This window comes from Cryptomeria japonica, chromosome 5 (assembly GCF_030272615.1).
Source record: "Cryptomeria japonica chromosome 5, Sugi_1.0, whole genome shotgun sequence".
Taxonomy (NCBI): domain Eukaryota; kingdom Viridiplantae; phylum Streptophyta; class Pinopsida; order Cupressales; family Cupressaceae; genus Cryptomeria; species Cryptomeria japonica.
Window position 1 is genome coordinate 649,425,968 of NC_081409.1, and position 20,361 is coordinate 649,446,328.

The window sequence follows — 20,361 nt, forward strand, 5'->3', positions numbered from 1 at the left end:
TCAAATGCAACAAATGCTCCTGTTTCGTCTTACTGAAAATTAGAATCTCATCCAAATATACAATAACAAACCTACCCATGAATTTATTCAATACCTCATTCATCAGCCTCATGAAAGTACTCAGTGCATTAGTTAACCCAAAAGGCATCACCAACCATTCATGCAGTCCTTCATTTGTCTTGAATGTTGTCTTCCACTCATCTCCTTCTCTGATCCTAATCTGATGATATCCACTCTTCAAGTCTATCTTTGTAAAGTATTTGGGTCTACTCAAATAGCCCATTATGTCATCCATCCTAGGCAAAGGAAACTGGTATTTCACTGTGATCTTGTTTATTGCTCTGGAATCGGTACACATTCTCCATTCTCCATTCTTTTTAAATGCTAATATTATTGGTACTGCACAAGGACTCAAACTTTCTTTGATCAAACCTCTCTTCAACAGCTCTTGTACTTGTCTATTCAACTCTTCATTCTCTGTCAGTGTCATCCTGTGTGCAGCTTTGTTAGGCAAACTAGCTCCAGGAATCAAGTCCATGGAATGACTAGTACTTCTCATAGGTAGTAATCCATCAGGCACATCTGAAATGATGTCTTCATTCTCTGTCAACAAATCTTTTATCTCTTCCAGTTGTTCTTCTTCATGCTCCGAGTTCTCAATCTTCTTAGGAACTAAGGCAAAACACACATTCTTATGTCTCATTCCATCCACCAAACAAATTCTAGCATTCATACAGACTTCACTCTTCAAAGGCTCCTTCAAGGGCAACAAGGTTTGCATCATCTCATTGGCCACAATAGTGTATGTATTCTTCCTCCCATCGTGTATTGTCTTTCTATCAAACTGCCAAGGTCTACCCAACAAAAGGTGATAAATATCCATAGGCATAATATCACACAACACTTCATCATGATAATTCCCAATTTTTAATTTCACCAAACATTGCTCATTTACTAACAACTTACGATCATCTTGAATCCATGCTATCTAATAAGGCTTAGGGTGTTTCAATCTTTCCATTTGAATTCAACTTATTCACCATCTCTTCTAAAACAAGATTATCTGAACTACCACTATCAATGACAACTTTACAGCACTTACGAGATACCTTACATCTAGTGTTGAACAAATTCTTCCTCTGCAAGGGCTCTTCATCTCTCCCGATATGACACAAAGCTCTCTTCATCTTCAACAATTCTCCATCTTCCAGTTTATTAGCTGATCCGGTGGGTTTTTCTTCCACCAATTCTATTCTTTCGATATTCTTTGTCTTCTTACACTTGAAAGCACGATGTCCTTCTCCTCCAAACTTATAGCAAGTTCCTTTAAACACTCTCTTGCCTTGTCTTCTATCATTTTTTCCTAAATTCTCATTCGAGTAGTCATCTGAATCTCTCCTCCAGTAAAAATTTCTATCATATTTTTGGTATGAATTATCTTATTTGCTCACTTTCTTGTCCTTGTTTTGATTCATACAGGTTCGTCTACCTCTGGTATACCCTCTTCCTCCTTGAAATCTTCCTCCGGAAAACCTTCCACCTCTGCCTCTCTTCCTCTGCTCATGTCTTTTGTTCAACTTCTCTTTTGCTTTAAAAGCATACTGGTAAGCTTCTTCGACACTCTGCAATTTGATCAAATTGAGTTCATCTTATATAGACACCCGCAATCCATTCAAATATCTTGCAACTTGTTCAACTTCATCATCAACATGATTGGATCTGATATTCAACTTGTAAAATGCTTCGGTGTACTCCTTCACACTAGATTCCTTCTGTCTCAAATTTTGCAACTTCCAGAACACATTCACTTGATAATCAGCTGGCATAAATTTTGATTTCAACTTAGAAACCATCCAATCCCATGTTTTGATCTTCTCTTTACCTCTTCTTTGTCTATCAACCTGCAAATGCTCCAACCAAAGAGATGCATGCCCCTTCAACCAGGTACAGGCATATTTCAACTTTCTTTCTTCCGCAGTGTTTTCAAAATCAAAATATTTCTCCATCTCCGAGATCCAATCCATCAATTCGTCCAAATCTAACTTTCCATCATATTCCGGTGGGGTAAAATGAGGTTTGGTATTCGCCCTACTCAAAATCCTCAAAAACCTTTCTTCATCAGGATCAATCGCCGGTGGGTTTGCTTGTTCCGTCAGGGCTTCTTCTCCTTCATATTTACTCACATCTTCAACATGTCGGCCTCTTCTCTGGGATGTCTCAACGGCTTCTAACGGGGCTGCAATTCCTCGCAACATTTCCATCATAGCAGGGTCTGCATTCCCACACACTCCATTCCTATTTCCTCTTCACGCCATCTTCACGCCAATCCTCTACAGCTGCAGGTTAGATCCACAATGCGCCACCCTACAACAAAATTTCTCAGGACAACACAATGTCCAGAATGAAAGCTCGCTCTAGTACCACTTAGTGCAGTCACCGGTTAGGAGAGACCTCAAAGAAATCAATCTGGGCCTGTCAGCAAGATAAAAACACAAAGGAGGCACAAGGATATGATGGAGGCAATGCAATATTGAATGAATTATATCATGAAAACTGTATTGGCGCAAAAGTTGAATGAACTGATCTCTTTCATCCGAAGTGCAGTTATTGCCAATGTTTACAAGTCTTCATTTGAGCCAATTTTATATTTCTCATATCCCATAGGAGAATCAACACTTTCTTGTTACCATCTCTTGATATAACGATCATGTTGATCGAAAAGTTTTTCAAGAGAAACCAACCCCTTGAGGATTTTATTTCCTTTTACCTGAAGAATATTTTCATCTGATTTGAATGATGTTTCTGACATTGAATCTGACGACGAAGAGAAAGGAGAATTACTCCCTTCGAAGTACAAATTGTTGAAACCATCTTCTGTTTGCAAGAAATTATTAATCTGCTTATCATCATTGAAAATCTACCAATGATCCCAATTGTCAGGCACACTGGATCTGCAAATCAATTCAATAATATATTTATCTTGACCAAAGTCAAAATGGGGAACCAACAAAGTAGCTGAAACAGCAAGGGAATCAGCCCTGTCATTTTACTCATGAGGCACAACTGAGATGCTAAAAGCATCAAAATCGTCAATATTTTCCTATACCAAATTACGGTAATGCTTGAGTCTATCATTTCCTGTTTGATATATACTCCTTACTTGAAAAACTACTAATTTTGCATCACCCTGGGCATGAAGACTTATGATTCCTTTTTTCAATGCAACGCTCATTCCTAACAAAAGCAACTCATATTCAGCCGTATTGTTAGTATTAACGAATTGCAATTTGAAGGAATAAGGGAAGATCTTTCCCCTAGGAGATATGAGAACTACGCCAGCTCCGAATCCATTTGTAGCACAGCTACCATCAAACTCAAGAGTCTACACATCATTTGAACTGTCATTTTCATTAGAACGACTAGTGCTACCCTCATCCAAAATGGATACATCATGAAAAGAAAAGTTGTCATCTTCTTCCATAGGAGAAGATGAACTTTCTTCTTGTGTAGGAGAAGAGTAAAACTCAACTTGTTGAGTAGACAATTGAGCATTTTCATCAGCAACAAGAGATGAATCTTCTCCAACCATGATATATGAACTTGAAGATCCATCTTCCAATGCTTGGTCTTCCTCAATATCAGTAAATTTTCCATTTTCTGAAAGTAGTGAAATGTCGGAGCTACTAGAAGGGCAATCTTCAGCGAACTCCGAGATTTCATCTATATGAAGATGATAATTCCCAAAACCCGAAGACTCAAAAAGAATCTGAGCATGGGGATCATTAGATTTGACAACCGTGTACTTGGTCTCTCTTTCAGGAACTAACTTTTGCACAATACCTTTGATAGGTATCCTTGCTTCGGTCATATCCATTTTGAGTTCTCCTCCGACATCCTTGCAAAAATTACGGCCAAGTAACATTCCATATGATGCAGGAACTTCGGCTACCAAAACAATCATCTTTATTTTATTATCTGCAAAAGCTGCAAATGCAAATTGAGCATCCTTGATTTGCTCAATAAGAGGCACTTGTTTGTTTTCCATGGAAAAATAATGACCAAAATTTTTGGTCAAGGTCAGCCCCAAAGCTTGAGCAACCTTAGCGGGCATGACATTATCAGAAGCACTAGAATCCAAGACACAATTGCTTAATTGAAAACCATTGATCAATAGGGAAATATAAAAGGGTTCTATCTTTCCTGGAGTAGCTAATGGAATGGTCACCAAATTATTGGGCAAATTCTTGGATTCTTGCGGGGTAGTATTTTCAAGTATAAGACGAGTTTCCTTACTTTTAACAAAATTAGCTAGCCTATCAAATTGATCAGAATTAGCTTGTAAATACTCAACTTCAAACATTTGAATCTTGGTCTTCCTAGCATGATCAATAATGTCAAAATCTTGGAACGAACCAGCTAAGGAGGGATGAACATTGTCCGATTGTGATTTGGGGTTAGGTATACTGGGCTTGGGATCAATAGAAAAAGCAAAAGGAGGATTATTGTTACTTACATGACTTTTCGCTACATCCTTTGGAATATAGGGTAGCAGTGTCCCTCTTTTAGCGATACTAACAAGTAATTGAGAATCACTTGCAACTTTTGTGGCTTCATCTTGTTGAGCCAACCGAGTCTGGGATCTTATCATCACAGCAAATGCTTAACTATGAGTCCTTTGAGCAGCAACAAAGTCATCATAGTGCATATACTGTATAGTAGAGTCGCCAGTTGCATCTTCTTCTTCTTGTTAAGGAAGAGCAACATCATCAGACTGATAATCAAAATAAGAAGACTCATTTTTATCAGTCTCATAATAACCAACCGTTGCCTTTGAAGGAGGTGGTTCAAGCGCAAGCCTTTCCGGAGGAGGAGGTGGCTTGGTTGGATTCTTAGCAGCATAGCTAGAAGCAAGCATTAGGATACGTTCGTCTTGGGATATCCTTATATGGTGTAAGATAGTAATTCTAAGATACTTGCTTCTTTAAAGAAAGGAGTTCATTTGCTAATTTCTACACCATTGGGTCGGTAGAACCTAAAGATGAACTCTCTATATGTGAACCTCCTTTGGACCAATTAGAATCCCTTTTGATTTTACCAACTACGATCAAATCATCCTCAATTTCAGTAGCAATTGATTGAGCAGTAGCTAAATCAGTGGGAGATGCTCGTCTTAGAATGAAACTGACCTCCGGCAACTGAGTATTGATGAAAAAGCACTTAAGATTCTCAGGAGTATGTTGAGAATTTATAGGAATTCTATTTGCTAATTTATTGAATTTAGCAATGAATTCTCGCATGCCTTCGTGGGTATCCTCCTTCATTTAGGTCAATTGGACCAGCAAGGCAAGTCCATCTTCTGCGGGCTTGAAACATTCCTCAAACTTGTCTCTCAACGAGTTCCAAGAAATGATCGAACCAGCAGCAAGATTGAAAAACCAATCGGCTGCAATACCTTGAAGAGTTTCTATGAACAAACGAACAACAACATCTTGATGTTCCACTCCAAGAACACCACGTGCCATATAGAAAGATTTGACATGCTCATCGGGATGTTGTTTTCCATCTTTATAGAACTTGGGAAGATTTCTCTGGGAACCTTGTGGAAGTGGATGAAGAGGTGGAGTTAAGGCTAAAGGACCAAAAGCTGCTCCCCACGGACCGGGAGGAGGAAGTGGAGGAGGATTATCCATACTAGATGATGAAGATATCAATGGTTTGAAAAAGGAGAATTTTCACTTGGGATAGACTTATTTTTCTTTGACGGGGGATAACTTGTGGTTCGTGAAAGGGAGGATGTACTAGTAAGGAAATGGAATCTAGCTTGTTTAGTAGGAGATATTTCTTGAGAACTTTCACCCTTCCTAGGATGAATATAAATACGCATACCTTCCAACTTAGAGAAATCTGGAAAACCAAAGTGATAAAATTCTAAAAAATCAGCAAGACGCTAGATTTCAAACGAAAGTGTGAGGCTTCTGAATGCGTTTGTGTCCCCAGCGGAGTCCCCAAAAACTGTACGTTGAAAATTTTGTGCACTTGGAGAAATATACAAAATTGTGGTTTCAACCACAATGTGTGAGTAAAACTCTCCTAATTAAGGGAAGGCTCACCCTATCTATCTACAACTTAAACTAATATAGGATGGAACAACAGTCTTTATTCTTCTTTCAAGAAAGCCAATATCCTTTTCTCTTCAGAGAAAAGTGATAGCAATTTAATATAAAACAACAGTAACAACTTCTGAAATGAAATGAGAGAAAGGAAATGAAGTTTCCCGAAAGCTCAAAGACTTTCGTCACTTCTTTCGAGACGGGACAACAATGTCAAGCTCAAAGTCTTGATTATGTGAAGTCCTATCTACCCTTTTTCTATATTAATGATATTCAGAACAAATTATATCAGCACAAAGACTGAAATACTTTATTCTCTTCTATGTAAAATAGTAAGAAGTAGTACAAGCTCAAAGACTCGTAGCTATTTCTTACAAAATCTGCTTCTAAACTCTCTTAAGAACAAGTGCAAGCACAAAGTCTTACAGCCCCTCTCAAAAGAATATTTACTTTATTTTATATTAACCTCCAATACTTGCAACACAAAGACTGCAAATCAAATTTGATTAATCTCTTAAAGAAACACTTGCAAGAAAGATAATATGGAGCACAAACTCAAGAATGTAGCACAAAGACTCAAAGCTTGAGCAATTTTCTTCTATTTCTTTCAATTCTTGAATTCACACATGAAAGATCAAAGACTTCTTTGCTGTAAATTTGGCAAAGTTTTTGCTTGCTTTTTTAAAAGATAAAGATTACAATAGACCCCTCAAGTATTTATAGAAGAGGAGTCTTGAGAAAAAGGTGGGAGGATCCTAACTAACTTGAGAGATTCTCAACCACCAAGACTTGTTCAATAACTAACTATGACTTATTCCAACTACAGTCCTAACTGAACACAACTTGTAGTTGTTTTTACATGTCATTACAAAAGTGCAAGTAAAGACTTGACTTGCAATTTACAAAATGTTTTTACAGGTAACTTGTCAAAAGAAAAGCTACAACTAAGAGATTACAATTCTGGAAAAAATGCAACTAAGTGTTGAAAAACACTTAGGTTGCAGCATGTGAAGACATGAGTCCTTCAAACTTCTAGAACATCATTTGTAGCTCAACAAGATTCGGTTCGTGGGTGTTCTTGGCAACAACCATGGTCTTCACGATGGTGGCATGGCATTAAAGAAGCACATAGTCGTTCTTCTCCAAAGAACTGGATTTTGTGCAAAAAGATTTGATGTTACATCAAAACCTGAATTGAGGAAGTTGAAAATTGTACGATCCTCCACTCATTATGAATCTTCATCTGTAAATCTGCGAGCACTTCCTCTTCTAGTATCAACTCTCCATTCTGACTCATGATATTGCAAGAGGCCTTCTCATAGTGGGAAAGAACACCTTGGAACACTTCAACTCGCAATCTTATGGCATCATCAATCTCCTCAATGAGGGATTTGAGAATAAGGGCTTTGTTCTCTAGAAGTTCTTCAGATTCCAAATACATGACCCTGGAAGGGATAATGTCATGCTCCTGAAGAATACTCAATTTTTGTCGTGGCATTGTGCGCCAAATTGTCAAACTACCTTCAACCCTTTTCAAATTATGTTTGAAAGTCTCGGAGGTATGATTCAATTTTTCTTCAATGGTTTCCAACTTAGACATCATTTGGAAAATGTCTTTCCGCACTTGTGCACACATATCATGAAGTTGATCTACCCAAGAATCCAACTCTTGTACTTTCTGAGTATCTCTTTCAACTCCCCGAATTGATTCTTGTGAATCGAAAGAACTTATAGTATTACTCACTTCACCAGCAGGTTTTGTAATTTTATGAACAGCTGCAACAAGTTGTCTATTCTCCTCTTCTAGCTTGTCTTTCTTTGCTAGAAGTTCATCATACAGTTGTACTAGTGAAAATATGGATTGTTGGGCATCATGCTTGACCACTTCATGTGTTTGTTTACCCAATTCTATCCTTGTAACCCTGTAATCAGCAGCTTGCATTTCCTCACGTGGCTTATCCGCAAGGGGCTCAACAATTTCTGCTACTTTCATCTTGTTGTTGTCAACAGTTACTCTTGAGATTCTCTTGGCTTTTCTAGCAACCTTGGACCTAGATTGCTTGAGTTGCTGATAACTAAAGACATCAAGAGAGATTTACTACTTCTTCCTCTTTGGGGTAAAAGAACTAAGCCATGGAGGTAAAACGACTAATTCTCCTCTAGTAGCTACCGAAGATGAAGGAGAAGCAATTTCTGTTTGAACAGCCGTGGTCACCCTGGGAGGAGTATCTGTTTGGATGACAACCATGGCTTGCTCAGTAACCAAAGGCAATGAAAATTGCCTCATAAATTCTTCAAAGTCAGAAGTAGAGGTATCAATCTCTGATAAATGTATACATGTAGGAGTATCCTCAGGGATTTCAAGCAAACTCTCTTGTTGATGATCAAGAGGTGGCTCAACTGCTGAAATAGGAACGACATTCTGAGGAGACTCCTCCACTATTATGTCAGGAGGAAATAGAGGCAGCTCCATAAAAACTGAGGAAATCTCATGAGATGACTCCGGAGCCAGTGACTTAGGAGCACCATCGAATTGTTGTCCTTTCTCTGGATTATCAAGATCAATCACATGAATGTGAATATGGGATTTTTCTTTTCCGCGAACTGTCGCCTCCTCAAGAGGAAGTACTATTGCCCGACTAACCTACAATTTGATCCTAGTGCCTGAAGATGATGTATCTTCCTTGTTGTCAATTTGAACCTCAAAATTATCTCCAAGAGGCCCTGTACATTCATCTTATTTTCCAACCTTGATCTTGATGAGTCTAACACCATTACCTTTGAGCAAAGTGTTGGTGTTAGCTAAGATAGGCTAAAATCTTTCAAGAATGGAAGTGCATTATTTATATGACCATTGGATTAAAGGAAGTGGAGCTTCCTCAACCCTTTGTGAGATAAACTCTGGATCAAGCACATTACCATCATCAATCATTCCTTGCAGAATGTCCACCAGGTTCAAATTAATAACCTTCTCAATAGTAAGCCTGTAGTAGTCCATCTTGAGAACCTCCATTTTTGTACGAAGATCTACCCAGATATCCTCAATACAATGCACATGTACGAAGGACTTTTTGATCTTTTCCTTCATACCCAAGTAGTCAAAATCTACCTTCGACTTAAACCTTTTGAGTTTAATCTCCTACATCTCAGTCTCCATAGCTTTGACTTTGACAGATGTGACAAGAGAATATCGGCCAATCTTCAATGGGTTAGTTGTAGAAATACTCATTCCAACCTTATGTTTGACAGATTGATGAGCGTGCACAACCATGATCTGTCTTCCCAACTCCATAAGAATGATCTTATCGATCAACTATCTAGGAAGCGTGTATGGTTGCCCACTATAGCATCCAACTCTTATTTAAGTGAGTCGGGAATTAAAAAACAAGCACCCATACTCATTCACTCTTTCCCATGCTTCATCTGACACCCTTTTGTTCCTTAGAGTCTTGTCAAACTGGCACATGAAGCAACCAAAGAATGCATCTTGAACCCTTCTAAAATGTAATTTGTTGGGTCTCAAGGCTAGATGATCATAATATTCCCACACAGTTATAACCGAGCGATCACCCTTGGTAGAAAGACCAGGGAAATGTTCAAGTGATGCTACCAAATACACTAAGTATGAATTCATGTAGAAAGTCATGGTAGTAGGGACTACTACAAGTTGTTCGCACAAAGCATCACCAATAATCTCTCCCCATGATATATAATGGGACTGCCTTATGAACATGGTAAACTAATACATCTAGGGCTCAAAAACATTGGAGTGTTCAAGACCCATCATCCTGCTAAGGAGAGTAATGATGTCTCCAATTTCCCATTTGAAGTCACAATGGTACAACTTAGCCCACCTCGTGAAGCCAGCTCGTGGCTCATGAATCTACCTGTTAATGTGGCGTTTGCAGTCCTTTTCCCTCTTGACATAGTACTTAGCTCCACTATCCTTTGAAATTTCCATATAAACAAGTGCCGGTGGTATTCTGAAGACTTTCTCAATAGTATCCTCATCAAGGCGGATTATTGCCTCACCATCATCATTTCTAATGGTTCTCGTCTCCTTGTCAAACTAGTGAGTGCAAGCGAGAACAAATTCAGGTTCCAGGGAAGCCACTAGAAAAGAAGATGCATGATACATGTGGCTGTTTAACAACTGCTACATATTACTATCCTGTGGATCCTCCACCCTCTTAAGGAATTTTGACATGTCCACATGCCCTATCTCTTTATCCTTGATATGACCCAAAGGAGAGGAAATTTGTGAAGGTGAAACTTCATTCTGGTACCTGTCATATTTATACTTTATCTTCTTCGGAATCGCAAATAATGATAATTCTGACATTGAAGAACAACCTAGTATGCTGCGATGAAGACTTAAAAGTGTTAAATCAACATCATAATTAGTCGCAACTAACATTTTTCCTTCTTCAAATGGGAAGAACTCCAGCCCTTGCACTTCACAACTTTGTGAGAGAAAGATGGGATATAATTCGAAATGTTGGAAACTTGACTTTGACCAATTTCGGATCTCGGAGAAATTTTTACAAGTATACAAGAGGTGAAGAACTAACATGCAATCGGATTTTTAAAACCCGAATGCAAGTATACTAGTAAAATGAAAAATGGCGAAATGAGTGAAAAATGAGATTTGGACTGTGGGAAATGACGTGAATGGAATGTGCGGATATAGACAATGAGTATGGATAAAAATGGGAAGATTTTGGGAATGTCATTTTCAAAAATATGGGAAGAACTTTCAACATGCAATCTGGTTCTAAAAACCCGATTTTGGAAGAATGGGTTTTTTTCATCTTTGCAACTTGGAAGTTCAACAAAAGATGGTTCAAGTCTTATAACCATAAGGGAAGGTCAATTATTTTCATCCAGCTTGTAATTGAGATTTAAAATCCTGAATACAAGTAAAGAGGGAAAATAAGGAAGAACAATGCAATTCACAAATTGCTTTGCAAAGGGGAAAATCTCTCACAAAACCGATTTTAGGGCAAAACCAACATATATACAAATTTACAACTAGAATGGAAAAACAAGAAGACGAGAAAATGGAACAAGAAGAAAAGAAAACATACCTTGCTTCAATTCAAAATGCCTCTTCAAAAGATGAAACAATCTTTGAATGAAGAAGGCAATCCTTTAAATAGAAAAAGATTCCAAAACCCTTGCCACGTTTTTCCAAACTCGGATTTGGAGAATAACAGCAAAAACATGTTTCAAGATGCAAGAAAATGGGTCGAATCTCTATCCAAACCCCACGCCTAGGTGAAGGAAGCAAAACAATTTAGGAGAGTGTTGAAATTGTGACAAATTTCAAAGAAAATCATGGCATTAATAAACACACTTTTTGTTGTTCATATATCATTAAAACCTAACGATTTGAACCTCCAAATGGCGTGGGATGTGTTCATGAATGCATAAAAATAGGAAACAACCCAAAACACCTCTTACGTCCTAAAATTCCTCCACAAAATTTTCTTGAAATCTTCAACAAATCCACCTTCTTGGCTGGTTGGGTTCTTGGAAATGAAGAACAAGTTTTAATTTTGCATGCAACAATGAAAATCGGGTTTTTGACTTCATATTACATGTTTAAAATGTCCCTATATCTTGCACAAGGCAAAACGGGTTTTCAAAACCCTTTAGCAAGTTTAAAATACCTTTATTTTTATTCATGGAGCAAATCGGGTTTTTAAAACTCAATTGCAAGTTTATAATATCACTTTATCTCCATTCTAGACAAAATTGGGTTTTGAGAGAGAAATACAAGTTATAATAACTTGACACATGTAATAGAGGAATAAAATCCCCATTACAAGTAAAAACACTAAAATAGGAACTTTATAAAAGAATTACAAATGACTTTTTAAATTTGCAATTTAAAATTAACTTGTAACTTATCCAAAAAATCCCTATTATGACTTAAAAAGCCAAAAAGCATCAAGGGGGAAATTAAAAGTAAGTTACAAGTTGTTTTTTCATAAAGTGGACTTGTAACTAGCTAAAAATTTCCCTACAAAGACTAAAACATAGGAAAACATTAAAACTTGCAACTTAAGGAAAAATTCCCACCTGTAGTCAGGAAGAAAAAACCCGAAATTGAAAGAAAAACATAGCAAACGAACCCAGAATGCGATGAAATTTGAAACGTGGTTCGACGATGGGCTAAGGATTAAGCCAGTCCAAGGGCGAAGCAAACTTCTGTCTTAGGAAGCGTGCCATAGAGTTAAATTTTTATTTTTTGATAAAAATTTTATTTAATGGTCCATCATTTTTGAAAACGCTAAACCCTAACCCTAAAAATAAGTATATATAAGTATAAAATTAATATTATATATTTAGAGGGGGATTGATCCAATAGAATATATATTTAAATATAAGATATATTAAATATTGTTCGGGTTATTGTATCTTTTAATATAAATATATAATTTATACAATTTATACTTTAATAAATAAAAAATAATACTAAACTTTACTTTCAATAAAATATAATTACACTTCAGAAATTAATTTATTTAATGGCTTTCATGTTGCGCTGCTATTGCTACTAGCTTACATATACTAAATAAATATAAATAAAATATGTCAAGAGAAGGATATCTCTCAACGTATGTTTATTTAGACAAAGGTGCAAAATCCAATGACTTATGTAGTACTTTTAAGACAAAACATATAGAATGTATGTTTATTTAATTCATCAAAAAAGATAAAATTCATTAAAATAAAATAACAAATTATAATATTCTACCTTCATTTTTAGAGACCGGATATGCTCTAGTGACATTTTTTCCTGCAATTTTGAATAGCATGCTCCCATTAAGATATGTAATATCGATTGGAATCAATCTATGAAAATCATACTACAACTGATTTCATATTTTTGAATACTTTTCTCTACAAATAAGAATATATTCAAAAAAGTGTGCATAAAACTAATCTAGAATTATTTAAGTTTGATAAAAGTAAATATAAAACTTAAATTATTAATGAGTAAATTTAAGAAATATTCAAATAAATCTGAAGTTATTATAATTGCCTTTTTTGTCCCTATCCTTTTGGCACCCAAGCTCATTTGCTTCTCAAGACATTGGAGCTCCTTAAAATTTAACGATTTCAAATCTTCACCAATCATATTTCTGTTTCAAAAGAATAATATTTCTTATTACTAAAATCTTTCTATTCTTATTACAAAACTATGTATAAAGATTTGTTATAACTTGAAATCTATAACATAAATATAAAAATTTCAGCACAAAATTAATTCTAAATTCTTACTTGTAGGTTTTTTCTAGATAAGTAATCCTTTTCCGCATGTTCTCCACTTCCAAACGTAGCATCTATTGCCACAAAGAGTGTTAACTCATCAATGATTAATGCTATAAGTGCATTTTGCTAAATAGGTAAGAAAGATGTATTTGATTCAGCGTACACATTCAAAAAACTTGATATAAAGGATTCACATCATTATTTTTATTTTTTTTCTTCAACAGGTGATGCCAAATGTCGTAAGTCAAAAGAATATTTATCTTTTGTATGTTCAGTCATGAGAGATTGCCACCGTGGACGCCCTTTACTATCGTTGAACACAAACCCATATTATATTTTTTCAATATTGAAAATCATATTGAATTTTCTTCAACAAAAATCTTTACAAAATGAGTGTGTTTGTGTGCATGTGAATTTCTTCAATAAAAATCTTTATTTTTTCTTTGTGTGTGCGCGTGTGTATGTTTGTGTGCGGGATTTGGTCTCAATTATGAGAGTTTCATTCTCATATTCATGACTAAGAATTTATACTAGACTTGTAATTGATCTTTAAAAATTATTTTCAAGATATAAATAATTATACAAACTAAGCATCAATTATAAAAATAATTTTGACTACTACATGTGTACTTATCATAGTGGTACAGATGCTACCTACAAAGGATTTCTCCACATTAATTCTCACATCTTCTTTTCTATGGTGTTTATTCATTTGGTTTTTATTCCCTTCTCCAAAACTCTAACTCTATTTCATTATATAAGATGGTTACTAACCTATGGAATACCCTTGGTGGTTTATGAATTGGGTGATAAAAGATCTTACTTCTACAGACACCCCAAAATTGGCTAGTCATTTTATAAGTAATTGCATAAATGGTTAATTGATAATTTTACCAGATCCACATCATATTCTCATTATTAGTCAGATAATTTAATTAATCAATTGTAGCGTCGTAAAATTGCGACACTTGCAATTTCGATTGCATTTGGGTCTTCACGATGGCGGTGCAACGTTGAACCTGAATGGAGACCCCGAAACATGTTTACGACATCAAAAACTGCATCTTTCTGCACCTTGGCTTGATCCTCCTTGCACCCTGTTGTCCCGGGAGGTGGGACCATGGCGCCCAGCGCCCTGGTCCCTGGCCCTATTTTGGGCCCGGTTTCTTGTTGGGCATCGGGTTTTCAAGTTTGCAATTCGGAAAATAATGTTCCTAGGTCGGCCTAAGGTCGGAAAAATCAGTCTCCTAACCCTAATTGACAAGTATATAAACTACATTTCCCCTCCCATTTGAGGGAGAAAAAAAGGAAAAACATGTGTGCAAGAGGTGGAAGCGATATTCAAACATTCAAACATTCAAGCATTCAAGCATTCCTTCAAGCAATTGAGCATTCTAGGTCTCCATTCAAGGCTAGGTGTTGCATTCAAGACAAAGATTCAACCATTGAAGAGGAGATCACCCACAACATACAACATCATTACACCTTCGCATGTAAGAATACAAACATTCTTACAACAAGGTATCAGTACTTGATTACATTACATTTACATTTACAGCATTCTCATTTCTTGGTTAATTCCAAAACCGGGGTTTGACCTGAAGGCAAACCCCTAATCCCTAACCCCCCAATCGTCCTCTTTTTTCTGTGTGTAGGTTGCAGGTACGCGGCTGTAATTGAAGATCTGGAATCCTTGTGCAGAGACGAACAGATCCCCCTTCATTTCGCGGATTTTTCGGAGGACCGTGTGCACTCCGGGCGCCATCGTCCCGTCAACTTTCCCTCAAACTCGCAGGACAGCATCGTCTCGACATTTTATTGCTAATTTCAGGTCCGCAGCTTCATCCCGTGTCTCTATCTCCATCTACAAGCGAATCTTTCTTACTTTCACATACACTCCTAGTTCAATCCTTCTATCTACATTCTTTACAAAAGAGGGTATCCTTGCTGTCTCAACCCTTGAAACTCATTTAGAATTCAATCTTGCATTGTGTGGGATTGGATCTTGTGAGTTTCAAGCCCTCTTTTGAATGTAAAGTATCTCCTAAGTGAAAACCGTCAATCCTAGTGACCTCCTTTCTCTCTCCTTGGAGTGGGGGAACACCTAGTGTTCGATTTTCCGCTTTACATTTTGGTGAACCCGACGTGAAACATCCTAATTCTGATTATTCATGGTTAGATCTGAAAATTTGCTTCCTTAATTACATTTCCATGTTTGATCTTTTGCAAATTTTAGAGGTTAATTGCATAAAAACCCTAAATTTTTTTTTTAGTAATTGAGCTTGTGGAATGTTTAATTGTTCATGCTTGTTTCAGGTCTACCCTTCTATTGCAAATTGTCAATTCATATTTGTGCTTTAATTCTGAAAATTAAGTGGTTAAGTGTCAAAACCCTAATTTTTTAAAACCCTCTTGGTTCAACCTTTGACCGACAATCTCACTGATCAAAACACCTCCAAATCGGCTGTAACGTTGGATTCCGCAACAAAATCATAATATCTTTCATCCCTGAAAATTTTGAGAAAAGTTGCGAGAACCATGTGCACCCCGAGCGCCATTGTCCCCGACATTTTTTCCGAAATTTCGGGAGCTAGATCTTACTGTATTTTTTTGCTAGAATCCAGAATCTTGGCTGATTTCATCAATTCAAACACTTTTAAAATTAAAGTCAAAGTTGGTCTAGCGATTGCTTGGATTAAGGCTTCTAATCATTCAAAAATTGTTGAAATCGAAATTTCGGGTCAAAATTGTGTTTCTTACTGTCCTAAATCTGAAAAGTGTGTTGGCATTCATTCAAAGTTTCAGTGCTTTATTCAAATTTTTGCAATTTGTGACTTTTGAAGTTAAGTGTTTAATTGCAACAACTTTGATTTCCGCTTTCAAAATTGAATTTTGCATGAAATTAAGTCAACTTTTAAATTTCAAAGCTTGCATTGCTTTTAGTCTTCCCTCTAAAATCATAAAATTTAAAATTTCAGTTTCCCTCTCTTTTTTCAAAATTCAAATTTTGCATTTTTCAACAATCTTGGTAGGGTTCAATTTTGAGATTGCAACTTTAATTTGGCCTATCCACAGATCGTAAAATCACTCAATTTTTTCAGATTAGCTTTAAAATCATCATAACTTTCATCCCTGAAAATTTTGAAAAAAGTTGCGAGGACCGTGTGCACTCCATTCACCACGGTCCCTGACATTTTTTCCGAAATTTCGGGAGATTGTCGTGATTGCATCTAACAGCTTAAATCTAGGAGATTGGCTGATTTTATTGAAATTTGCTACCTCTAAATTCGAAAATAAATTCAAAATTCAAAATTTTCTCTCCCTCTCTACTGCATGAGTTTTACAACAATAAGCCCTACTTACACTATTCCCATTAGACGAAGCCTTAGAATTAAGTCTTCCCAAGGTTTAATTACCGAGGAGATGGAACCTAATTTGAATGGCCTCTTTAACGAGGACATGGGTAATTCCTCTAATCCTCTTAATGATGAAGAAGCTCTCCATGAGGTTTCTGTAGAACAACTTTCGAAATTGGATAACCAATTTGATGATTTTCAGAAATGGATGTCTCAAGAATACCCCGATAGTCAAGCTCTTTCATTAATTGAGGATCTAAAGCGTATGGTTCAAAGTGATAAGAATGGAATTGATATTTTGCGTAGTATTGCACACATCGTGGATTCGAATGTGATGCCTATGAAGAGTTGTGCCGAAACTTTAGGTTATACACAACCTCCTACTCAAGTCAATCATTCTATTCCTTTGACAAATTCTATTGCCAGTATACCTACTTGTACATCAAACATAATGACTACTTCAATACAAAACATTCCACCTATGATCACCAGTCATGGGGGCAATCCTTCCTCTTCAATCAACCCTCTTCATTCAATCCGACTTCTTCATTCATTCCTTCAATGAGTGTCCCTATTACATCTCCACAAATTAACATGACGCAAGGGGGCAATTCATTTAACCATTCCATTCCTCCTTGTAGTGTTCGTTCTTTTCAATCATCTCCTATGACTAACTATCATAGTGTCCCGCCACCTTACTCTCAATCAATACATTCTTTCAATAACATAATACCTCCATCACAATCTAACATGTCTAATATGAACTCTTCGACTGAAGCGACCATTAACAATCTTGCACAAATTGTCTCTTCTTTACAGCAACAAGTTGCCTCTATGAATCAGTCTAAGTTTAGTGTGCCCACATTTGATGTTGCGAGCCCACTTTCTCTTGACATTGTTCGAGCTATCCCCCCTAAGCATGTTGAAGTCCCGCAATTGGACCTTTATAATGGTAAAGGTGATCCTTTAACACATGTTAAGACCTTTCAAACAATATGTACTGATTTTGCTCATGACCAAAGGTTGCTTGCAAAACTGTTTACTAGAACATTAAGAGATAAGGCTCTACAATGGTATTGCCCATTGCCTTCCTATTCTATTACTTCTTTCCAACAACTTGCAAATGCTTTTATTCAACAATTTCAAAACAATATAAGTCCTAAAGTTACTTTGATTGATTTAAAGCATTGTAAACAAGGTGTTAAAGAAAAAGTGACTGATTTCATTGGTAGATATAAGCATTTGTGTGCTCAAATTTCTTTTCCAGTACCTGACAATGATATTCAAAGAATCTTCATTTCTAATTTACAAAAAGATATTAGAGAAAAACTTATGTTTTCTGAGTTTACTTCTTTCCAACAGTTGTGCGCAACTCTTCACAATTATCAACTGACCGTGAGTCAAATGGAACAAGCAAATCCTATGGCTCCGAGTGATAAGGGTGATAGTAGTCAACAATCATTTGGGAAGTTTAAACCGGACAGAGGGTTCGTCAAGTTCAATGAAAACATCACCAACAACAATGTGAATGCAGCATCAGGTGTGCCTCCTATTTCTAAGTTTTTCAAGAAAGAAAGAGAGTTTACTCCTTTGAATGAATCATTGCATAGTATTATGAATAAGTTATTGGAACAAAACGTGCTTACTCTCCCTCCTATAAAGCAAATAGATCCTACAAAGATTAATTCACCATATTTTGATAACAAATCTTTTTGTCAATTTCATCGTCAACCTGGGCATGATACTGAAAAATGTTTTGCTTTAAAGGGTAAAATTCAAGATTTGATTGATAATAATACTATTTCTGTTTCAGGTGTGAATGATAAAGGCAACACATCTGTAGCTCTTCCTAACCAAAATCTTAAGATTTCTACTGATCCATTACCTTCTCATACCTCTAATGTGATTGAGACTAATGATTACTCTTTCTCACCTAATAGTCTTGTGTCTATTACTCCGAATGTGATTAACTTTGTCGAGCAACAGAAAATCCCTAAAGAACCTTCCATCACATTTGATTCCAGTGAAACTATCAGGGCACCTGATGGTCCCTCATATATAGTTGCAAAAATCAAGAATACACCTTGTCGTGGAGTGCTTATTGATCCTTCTTGCGTGGTTAATGTCATTACTGAAGAATTTCTTTTTACTTTGCAATTGAATCAAGTGATCTATGACAAAACAAATGTGGTTGTGAAATTATTTGATGCATTTTCTTCTCCTGCAATTGGTTCTATTACATTACCTATTGAGGTCCATAACAAATCTCTTGATGTGAGCTTTGCTATTATTCCATCATCCGAACAATTTTGTGTGAAGCTCGACGGATAAGATTAAGAGGTGAAAATATAAATGGTCGGCTAGGATTAAAAGGTAGGTAGAGAAAATAATAAAATGATAAGAGGGTAATTAGGAAAATTAATAAAATAATGAAAGGGGTAGGTAGAGGAAAATTAAGAGATAAATGACATGTGTCATAGACGGAAAAATCTAATGAATTAATTAAATAAATAAAGATTTATTCAATTAATAGAAGAAGTGGGACCAATTAAATAAATAAAATATTTAAAATATTTATTTTAGGGAACGAATAATTATTTAAATAGGGAAAAGGCTAGAAGAGGATAAGTGAATTAATTAAACAAATAAGAATTTATTTAATTAATAAAAGACTTAAGATAAAATAATTAATAAAATAAATAAAATATTTATTTAGTTACGCTAGAACAATTTTAGATGTCTACAACTAGAAGTAAATTATTTTTATTTAGAACGAAAATTTTCTATGCTAATAATCATTTTATGAAACATTCATTAAAATGAGAGACTACTAATTTATATCGCTACGTAAAAGTAAATTTCTATTTGAAATAATTATTAAGAAGTTATTTAGGAAATCATTTAGCCCAAATTATCATAAAGGAGAAATATATTTATGATTTGAAGGAACTAGTACACATTCTCAACATTCTCCATTATCCTTAATGTCAAGTGGAATTGTGGTTAGTACAAAGATGTCTTATTCAAAGCCTATCAATATCAAGTTTATAGTAAATGGTGATTATTCAATAGATCCATTACATAATCCTGAAATAAAATCATAACACATGTCGACCTAAGGCCAAATAAACGTCATCGAATCAATAAAACATCTCGAAAGTGCATCAAAAGGATCCACCAATACGTTTCATGAAACCGATCCGTAACCTAGATAGCACTGGACCTAAGTTAGATCCACACATGCCAAAGCAATGACACCAATCCGTCGAGGCACGAACACAATCACCATCAGCATCCTGAATCCCTTCTAAAAGCTGCACCAATACCACTTATGCATTACATCAAAGATCTTCAATAAAGCTCTACCAATGAAACCCTTACTAGACCTACAAAGCAGGCTTACTAGAACATAAGATAGCATCTAATCATCAAGTGAATACCAACTGAATGTGATACGCATCAAAACACATGAATAACCAATCCAAACCAATTCCACCAACCAAAGCATACCGGATCAATATCGTAATCCAACCACCCTACCGGAACCAACTAGAAACCGGTAAACAACCAAAACAGTCGGTGTTGCCATCAATGCAACACATAATCAATTCCTC

The 20,361-nt window shown here is 36.0% G+C and overlaps 1 protein-coding gene across 5 annotated transcripts in view; it reads right to left on the minus strand.

The window, feature by feature from the left end:
• Nucleotides 1-20,361, minus strand: part of LOC131078135 (truncated transcription factor CAULIFLOWER D) — a 96,844-nt gene that overhangs the window by 42,981 nt on the left and 33,502 nt on the right. For 3 of the 5 annotated variants that reach the window (XM_058015821.2, XM_058015812.2, XM_058015830.2), the window contains exons 3-5: nt 13,401-13,462; nt 13,162-13,261; nt 12,874-12,915 (exon numbers count right to left, since the gene is read on the minus strand). In XM_058015821.2, coding sequence (XP_057871804.2) covers nt 12,874-12,915; nt 13,162-13,261; nt 13,401-13,462 — 204 coding nt within the window. The remainder of the gene's footprint in view (nt 1-12,873; nt 12,916-13,161; nt 13,262-13,400; nt 13,463-20,361) is intronic. The other 2 variants (XM_058015826.2, XM_058015836.2) reach the window with 1 other exon arrangement.